Here is a 9,782-nt window from a genome sequence, read left to right as displayed (position 1 = left end):
CTTCAGCTTTTCTCAAAATCAGTGCAGTCAAGAGTTGTTTGTCTCATTAATTAAATTAAATTAAATTATTATTAAAATAAGTCCAAATCTTTTTGCTCTAGAAAAACGATTTAAGATAAAATTCAGCAAATTTGGAAAATTTAGACTAGCATTCATTCTCATTATTTTGGAAACAAAAATATAGATTTATGTTCTAAGAATAAGTACTAGTTTTGTTTTCTATAAGAATTCATTGAGATGTGAAACTTGTGCTGATGATTTTGTGTTCTTGTGCTGTTCACATTTTGTTCTCATCCTCCGTTTATTGCACTAGTTTTTCTCACTTTAATCAAAATGATTGTTTGTATCTTTAAGTTCATAAAGATGCAAAAAATTTGGTTAGAACTAACAAATAACATAGTTAATCTTTTAGTGTATTTTTCCATTCTTAATGCTCATGTGGAACTCTTTGTCTCTAGATTTTGAAATGATAAGGTTTTTTTGTCAAGTAAAATAACTTCCTGCATGGACAGATCGTTTTACTACTTTCTTTCTGAGGATTAGTGTTCTCTTATTTTTGTTAGAACATTTGTAACTATTTTACTATTTCTTGCAAAAGATTTTAACATGCTGCAGAGGAAAAATTCATAACTTTTAAAATTTGGTTTGATTCTCGTGTGTTTTCAACAAAGAAAAGCTTTACTAGTTGATTTTTTTTAGGGGATATATGAAACACCTTTATTACTATTTATTTTTTTTATTATTTCTTTATTAAATCTTTTTGCTGTGTTTCTCTGCTCCTTCAGCCCATTTTGTCTGTGTTCACGCTTTGGCCTATTATTAAGCATTTAGAACACTATTTTGGTCATTTTCGTCTTTTAAAAGAGATAAAAATGTTTTCTTTTCACCGCTCAGTCACATGTCTGGCTCTCTAGACAGATTTGATCGTTTGACCGTCTTCTTTAGAATAAAGCTACAATATCTTTTTTTAAAGTGTGCGTTTGAACGATAACCAATGAAAGTTTTTTTTTTTTTTTTTTTTGACCAAATTTAAACTTAACACATTAAATTTGAAACTCAGAGATTCAAAACACAAAGCAGCATTACAGCTCTCACATAAAAAGCTGAAACAAAGTGCAAGCAGAAGCAAAAACAATGGAAGAAAGAAAGGAATATAAAAAAAATGAAAATATATTTATGTATAGCGATTTATATAACATTATAGAAACAAAATCTAGAGATAAGAGAGCATTAATTCAGATAAGCTAATTATATTTTAAGAGTTATAGGTATTTTATTATTTATTTTTCTTTGAATTTGAAAAAGCTTTAGAATGAAATAAATTAGAATTCTCTTTTATTTATCAATTAAAATAAATTCCTTAAATAACTAAACTGTCAAGAAAAAAAATGAAAACGTTTTTTAAATAACCCAATTGAATTAAGGTATGTAAATGCTAGGATTTTGTTTTTTATAAAAATAAAAATTAAATAAATCATTCTAGAAAATGTTAACCAAACTGTAATCATGAAATAGATGCTTTTGTGTCTCAATATCTTTTGCACATATGGGATATGCATTATCTTGTAAATTAAATATTACATTCTTCATAACCTTTGAAAGTCTGTGCTTTGACAGATGTTTCCAAATATGTAAATTATTGTTTTAAACAGATTATGAATGACATCAAAAGTGGAATCCAGTACGTCTTTCAGACCCGTAACAGGATGACTTTAGCTGTGAGCGGTACGGGCCACACCGCCATGGAGTGTGCCATCTTCAACAGCGTGGAGCCCGGGGAGAGCGTGCTGGCAGCGGTGAACGGCATCTGGGGAGAGCGAGCTGCAGACATGGCAGAGAGGATCGGTAAGGAAGACTAAACAACACACAGAAGCTCAGGTTTGAGGGAAACAAATTGGGGGTTTTATTTTAAAAAGGCAGAGGTGGACATTATTAACGTGAAATCCTTATAAATCACATTTATTTCAGAAACAACTGTTCTGATAAACCAGGGGTGTCAAACTTAATTGGACAAGGGGCCAAAATCCAAAACACACCTTAGGTCGCGGACCGAACAGGATAAACATTTATTGAACACTAAAACTTTAGAACTTTAAAACTGTAAATTTTTAACATAATTATGTACTAGATATATAGCATTACCTGCGATAATACTAGTGTGAATGCTGTAAGCTGAATTTAGACGCTGAAGATGCTGATATTGAAAGCGGAAATCACAGAAGCTAATAAGCAGCTTAAATATTTAAGGTTAGCCAAAACAGGTAGCTGAAAAAATAGCTAAAGTTCAAAACAGCCTAAAAAACTCTAAAAGAAAAGCCTAAATTAGACAAAACGGCTAGAATGTTGCTGAAATATTAGCTAAACTCCAAAAACAGCCTAAAAAATAAAAAATAAAAAGCCTAAATTAGCCAAATAAGCTAGTAGCTGAAATATTAGCCTAAATCCAAAACAGCCTAAAAAGCTTAAATAGAAAAGTCTAAATTAGCCAAAACAGCTAGCATGGAGCTGAAATATTGGCCAAACTCCAAAATAGCCTAAAAATCGCATTAAATGCCAAAATAGTCAAAGCAGAATGCCAACTTTTAAAACTGGAAAATTTTAACTTTTTAACATAATAATGAATAATAAAGAGACAGGAATATTATTGCAGAATAAATCAACTTAAACCTTAAATAACTTTCAGTATTTTACTCTCCATAAAAATATATTTTGTCAAAATTACACAAGTTAGAAATAAAGTTAAGATAACATCTGGAGGGCCGGATAGAATTACCCAGAGGGCCTTGACCTTAACATGTGTGATAAACTGTCTATGTGCTTCAATCCGACAGGGGCCAGAGTAAACACATTAGTGGCGCCTCCTGGTGGCTACTTAACAACTTCAGAAATTGAGAAGGTACTGCTCCTCCATACCCCAGTGACCCTGTGGAAAATGCCAGAATTTCATCTTTCATTGAATCGTCACAGGCTTTATCGAAGCACAGGCCGGTGGTGTTTTTCCTGGCTCATGGAGAATCTTCTACTGGAGTCCTGCATCCTTTAGATGGAATAGGAGAGCTGTGCTACAAGTAAGACACTCACTCCTCTGAATGCATGAGCAATGACACACACTCGAGTAAAACAAACTCATCTGTTTCTGCAGGTACAACTGCCTCTTTCTGGTGGACTCTGTGGCTTCTCTTGGAGGAGCTCCGCTGTACATGGACCAACAAGGTTTAAGAGCAGCACAATGTCCTTTTTTTACTGTGTGATGTATGAGAATCAGGGCTAATCTGGAGTGAAATTGATGATTTGAAAAAAAAAATACAGATTTTTTTTTTGAGACAATTCCAGGGTTTTGCAAGCTTTCACATTAAACGAGCCAAATTAGTTATTGACCAAAACCCAACCAAAACTGCAAAGTCCCACTTCACCACTATAGGAAACCAACACTTTATTTATGTTTTTGTGGCCATTAAACCATTCATTTCTAACAAATATTTGTAATAACTGAATTGTAACAGTGCTATCTTTTTCTATATTTATCAATATATACAAGTTCCTTTCAAAATAAAATGCATGTGTCAAAGAAGTTCCATCATTATGACTATGATGGACCTTCATCCTTTGTCTCCTTTCATTATTAAATGTAAAATGTCAATTCTTTCACACATATAAATGCATACACTTCTGAAAATCTAAAAATTGTTTTGTTTTTTAAAGAAAAGGCTTCATTAATAGTGAAACAATGGCAAAGTGGGTGTCCATCTTTGACATGTTTTGCATTTAATACCTGCTTGTTCTAAATAAAAGTAAAGAGGTGCAGAAATTGTTAAAATTTTAATCCTCTGAAGCTTTTAGTATTTTAAAACTCAAACTCAACCTTATTAACTTTTAATTACAAATTGTTTTATTTAAGAACACTTTTTAAAAAAAGCTAATTTGAAGCTAATTTTTGTTGATTCAGATTAGCTTGAGGATAAGCCACGGCCCTTGTCTCATGAGCGCCCCCTGAAGGTGACCAAGAAAAAGTGTTTTTTCAATGAAAGCCATTGCATTGGTGAAGAAATTAAGCAGGCTCAAGGAAATAAATATTATGCATAAAAAAATATTTCTACATTTTTCAAATATTGTATTGGAGACATGCTGTGAAGAGGAGATGGTTTACTTCATGGATCAACACATTTTGGGTTGTGTACAGTCCTGCATCAACTCAGGATAAATATGCAAATTTAGACATGTTAAGACTTAATTAAAACATTTTTGAAAATTCATAGTATAATATTAAAAAAAATAGAGATTTTTTTGATTGTACTTAATTATTTAATGCCATTCCACCTGCCTCCTTCGACGGCTCCTTACAGTGTGAATGTTTGCACCTGCAGGGATTGACATCCTGTACACTGGTTCCCAAAAGGTCCTGAATGCTCCTCCTGGGACGGCACCCATTTCTTTCAGTGAAAGAGCTTGGTGAGACTCGTGCACACCAACGCTTTAAAAGTAGAGATTCTGTATTGATGCTTAAATCACGGTCCCACAGCCAAAAAGTGTTCAACCGGAGATCAAAGCCTGTGTCGTTCTTCCTCGATCTGAACTGGCTTGCTAACTACTGGGGATGTGACGAGAAGCCATCAAGAATGTAGGACATCATTTTCTATTCTCCCACATTTACTGGCACTGAATAATTTCAGAGAGCGCTGTCTTCCTCTTTGCCCAGGTATCATCACACCGGTCCGGTCACCGCTTTTTACTCCCTGAGGGAGAGCCTGGCTGTCCTGTCTGAAGAGGTGGATGGACTCTGGAGCTACAGCAATTCACTGACCTCTCAATTAGTATTTAGACAATAACACTCTTGTAAATGTGTTAGAGAAAACACAATTTTAATGAAGTCTGTTCTTTCTGTAACAGAAAAAAATAGGCACAAAATCTTGAGAAACACTGTGTTCATTACAACATGGTGTTGTTTTTTTGGTTTGTTTTTGTAAGTTAGAATGCTAAGTTGTTAATCTCCACTGAATTTCTCTTAATTATTGCCATCAGTTCCCAATTAATTTAGAAAAGTTGTGGTTCATGAGGTCATCTATAACTAAGTACCTTTTTTGTTCAAGGGTCTTGAAAATTCGTGGAAGAGGCATCAAAGCGCTGCAGAGCATTTCTATGCTGGCCTGGAGAAATTGGGTCTCAAGCTTTTCGTCAAAGAAAAAGTGAGTTTGACTAATATTATTTTTCATTGTTTACAATAGAAATAAAAACAGTGTTTTATTTGTTTTGCTACAGCACACGTGTCAAAGTCAAGGCCCGGGGGCCGGATCCGGCCCCTCCAGCTCATTTTATTTTATTGTTATTAATGGCCCGATGTTATTTTGCGCTCATTTCTAACTTGTATAATTTTGACAAAATAGATTTTTATGGAGAGTAAAATATTGAAAGTTATTTAAGGTTTAAGTTCATTTATGTTGAAATAATATTCCTGCCTTTTTACTATTCATATTTATGTTAAAATGTTACAGTTCTAAAGTTTAAGAAATTAGTATTCTGCTAGCTTTTTAGAGTATTTTGGCATTTACTAAGATTTTTAGAGTGTTTTTGGAGTTTAGCTAATATTTCAGCTACATGCTAGCTGTTTTGGCTAATTTAGGCTTTTCTTTCGTTTTTTTGGCTATGTTGAAGTCAAGCTAGTTTTTCATCTACATGATAGCTTTTTTGGCTATCAGAACTTGTGTGTGTGTGTGTGTTCAGGCTTATTTGGCATTTGGCTAAAATTTAGCTGGCTATCAGCTTCAGCGTTTTTAGCTATCAGCTTCAGTGTTTTCAACTATAAGCTTCCGCGTTTTTAGCTATCAATTTTAGCATCTTCAGCGGCTAAGTTCAGCTTACAGCATTCACAGGTTTTGCTATCAGGTAATGCTATATGTCTAGTTCATAATTATGTTACAGTTTTAAAGTTTTAAAAATGTAGTTCCAGAGTGTTGAATAAATGTTTATCCTGTTCAGCCCGCGACCTAAGGTGTGTTTTGGATTTTGGCCCCTCGTGTGATTCAGTCTGACACCCTTGTGCTACAGCATGCTAGGTTGCCCACTGTGACCACCATTGTTGCTCCTCATGGATACGACTGGAAGGAAGTCACAAGCTACATCATGAAAACGCACAATTTGGAGATTTCTGGAGGGCTGGGCCCGTCAGTTGGTCTGGTAAGAGAATGATCATCGGTCACTGTTGGAGTCCACTTATACAAACTAAAAGAGTTTTATTTTTGCTGCAGGTGCTGCGTGTGGGGCTGATGGGATGTAACAGCAGTAAAGAGAAGGTGGACATGGTGCTGGCTGCTCTCAAGGACGCCCTGGAGCACTGTCACAGAAGCAAAGTGTAAAGGCTTTGGTTTTAGTTTAGTCGAAAAAAAAAGGCTGTCTGAGAGGGTCAGTGAAAAAATCTATAAGTTTCTGCTGTTTTTTTTTTTTTAGGTTAAGTTCTTGTTTTCCAGACCAAAATAAAAGAAATCCCTACAGACTTTTTGAAGATTGTGTATAAAGTTTTCTAGATTTTTTTAAGTTCATAAAACTTTCTGCAGTCTTCTATATTTTTAATGCTGCTTTCAAAAAATATTTTCAACGATTTTTTTTTCTAATCCAGAGTTTCTGGGGTTCTATGGTTAATAATTTACTGACTTGTATGTTTCTTCAGAGTCATTTCCTAAACTTTCACTGAAACTGCTTTCGAAAGGTCAATGTCAATTATTTAAAAAAATAATGTTTGTAAAAAATAAAAGTTTCAATGTTTTATTTTATTTTTTAATATTTTGTATTCAAGACAACCAGCGAACCACAGAATTCACATTGTAATTGAGACTGTAACAACTAAGACGAATATCCTCACTAACATTTTTCAATGTGATGAGTTGAAAGGGAGTAATTTATCAAAGCTGGATTTAACCATTGACTGTATATGAGAGAACTGGACATGGTGAGTGTAAGGTCACCCACTGAAAATGCCTTGCCTCTGGTTCCAGTGAAATGAAGTCAATTCAGGCGTCATTTTTCTGTTATACAGACTTTGCCATGTTGGAACATCAACGTTAGTAAACTGTAATTGATCCAAGTTGGTATGAGCTCAACCAGCAAGGCTAGATTGGCCCCATAAGGTTTCAAAGTGGTTTGGAGAAAATGGGGTTTGTCCCCAGTTGTAACGATCACTCCTCCTCTCTAGAGGGGACGTCACAACACCCTTTTATAGGCGTGGGTGCAGTCAATGTTATAATGTTATAATTTGTCTTTTTGTTTTATCCCTCAAATAAATTAAATAAAAAAACAATGTTAATGAATCATACAGAAAGTCGTTTAAGTTATCCTATGTTATTTATATTCATATGCAAAGGTGCTTCACAAATCCCATCAACCCAATAACAACAACAAACCCCCCAACAATCCACACACACAAAATACAAATAAATATTATCCCCTTAGTCCAAACCCCAAGTCCCACAGTTATGACAGCGCGAGGAAAGAGAAAAAAAAATGAAGTCTGTCCAGCTCACGTGACCGTGGGAAAGTCGCTTCGTCCGCTTTCGGAAACGCGTTCCACGAGGAAAATGATGATTGGGGAAAAAAATGAAGAAGATAATCCAACTCAGGGAAAAAAACCTCTCAAAAAATATTTTGACGGTATAATCCACAAAGAGACGGCAAACTTCCTCCACACCGAAATCATCCGCTCCGTGCTGCTGGCGGCTCTGCCGGCATCTCTGAGCCACGCCCCTCTCCTGCGCACCTGTCCATTCAAGAAAATCAGGAGTCCTTTCACTCCTCAGCCACAGTCCCGCTCGTCCAATAGGGTGGCTCACAAAACAAAAACAACTCATGACCTCAAAGTGCATAAAACCCAGCTCAAAACAACTCGGTTAACACGAGAATCATGGTTACAACTGGCATTCAATGGCAACCATTACACAGTTTCCATGGTGGCTCCACCTGTGTTTGCCCACATTGACTTAAGTGGGAACTCAGTGGGTTGGTTCGCTACGCTAGCCAGCCACTCAGTGGACAGAAGGCCTTGCTAGCTCGATACAATAGGGCTTTCTAGCTCATAATGTGGAGCTCGCTAGCTCTCCAGTGGAGCTTGCTAGGTCATACAGCAGAGCTCGCTACAGTGGAACTCGCTAGCTCGTAAAGCAGAGCTGGCAAGCTCACTACAGATGAGGTGGCTAGGTCGCTACTGCAGACCTCGCTAGCTCAATACAGTGGCGCTCCCTGTCCCCTACCTGTCCCCTACCTGTCAGCTGACTGAGGAGTCCCTCAAGCCAACCAGGATCTATCAACCCCTTCTTGAGATTAAAGGTGACCCTTACTCTGGTGTACATCAACAGATTCAACAGATTCCTGCTCCAAAACAACCATGTCAGCCTGTGTTGGAGGAAACTTCTGGAAATTTCAGAGTAATGCCCAGCAGGTTCCAACAACACAGAGCTGCATTTAGACAGCATCAGGGAGCTGCACCAAGAAGGCTTCCGGGTTTCCGCCAGGTCTAGGACCCTTAAAAAGTCTAATGTAGGCAGCCTTGATTTAAAAATATATATAAATAAATAAAACACCAAAATTAAAAAACTAAAAAAAAAACTTTAAAAAGAAAGAAAGAAAGAAAGGGGCTATTCACACATAATTTCTGAAAAACGTATGGTCAGTACAGTCAATAGTCTATAATAGTCAGAACACAGGAGGAAGTGATACAGATAAAAAAAGGAAGCATAGGAAGTTGGTGAAGAAAAAAATGAAAAATGAAAAAAGGAGACTGGACAGAGGGCTTCAAAACAGTATCAAAAGGTGTCATTTGATTTCATCAAATTACATTTTTTGGCTGAATAATGGAACCACAAGGGGCACAATCTGTGTGCCGGTCCCACGTCTGGGTAAATGCAGAGGGTTTTGACAGGAAGGTCATCAGAATAGACCCAAACCAAACCAAATCAAACACAAACAGAACTTTCATGTCTGATCAGTTGTGTTTACAACAACCTCCACTGCTGTGTTGACCAACATGGTGGAAATCCTTGAATCTGTGGATGTACACCAGAGTAAGGATCACTTTTAATCTCAAGACTGTGAGTTTTGGGTCCGCTCCATGTATTACCAGAGTAGGAGCTTGGTCCTAGTTGCCGGAGGGGGTCTGGTTGGAGAACTACTCGATTACATTTAGAGTTTTTGCAGATGCAGCTGCAAACCTCCCATACAAATGATGAAGGCTTTGGATTGATGAAGCCAACTAAAAAACATTATCTGCAAAAGTCTAAATGTAATACTCTAGTTCCCCTACCAGACTGTTTCCTGGCTAAACCTTGAAATTCTGTCTGTAGAGATGATGAACAGAACCGGTGATAGATGGAAGCCCTGATGGATTCCAACATGCACCTGGAACAGGTCCATCTTACTGCAGGGTGTGCAGATCAAGCTTCTGCTCTGGTCGTACACATGGACTAGACCAACCCCAGAAAGACCCAAACCCAAAACTCACAGGGCTTCCATAATAGCACGGGGGATGTGGTTGAACACTTTCTCCAGATCTGCAAACACGTATGGACTGGATGAGCAAACTCCACAAACCTCTTAGCACCCTTTGGAGAAAGAAGAGCTGTTCCACAAACAGAAACTTTCAAAATGTATTTCACAGGGAGAAATTCACTTGTCATAGCAGCTTAAAGAGAAAAAAACTATTTGGGGGCATTTATGCATTAAAGGCTTCTGGCGACTTGAGCATGCACCCCATTTAAAGTTCCATGTAATTGCATATTTTTTTTTGTAAAATGACCTTTAAA

At 36.8% G+C, this 9,782-nt stretch overlaps 1 protein-coding gene across 1 annotated transcript; it reads left to right on the top strand.

Moving 5' to 3' along the window:
* Positions 1–1,652: 1,652 nt before the first annotated feature.
* Positions 1,653–7,911, top strand: agxta (alanine--glyoxylate and serine--pyruvate aminotransferase a; the record flags this gene model as incomplete). The annotated part of the gene is given in 10 exon segments (XM_024259180.1): positions 1,653–1,845; positions 2,832–2,896; positions 2,968–3,068; positions 3,143–3,213; positions 4,365–4,449; positions 4,520–4,618; positions 4,697–4,766; positions 5,088–5,183; positions 6,043–6,171; positions 6,243–7,911. Coding segments are annotated over 10 exon segments (1,017 nt in total), but the record flags the coding sequence as incomplete, so codon positions are not given.
* Positions 7,912–9,782: the final 1,871 nt, after the last annotated feature.

Source organism: Oryzias melastigma, linkage group LG4 (assembly GCF_002922805.2).
Source record: "Oryzias melastigma strain HK-1 linkage group LG4, ASM292280v2, whole genome shotgun sequence".
Classification (NCBI taxonomy): domain Eukaryota; kingdom Metazoa; phylum Chordata; class Actinopteri; order Beloniformes; family Adrianichthyidae; genus Oryzias; species Oryzias melastigma.
The sequence above is the reverse complement of the archived record's forward strand: the minus strand, read 5'-3'. Positions and strand labels throughout refer to the sequence as shown.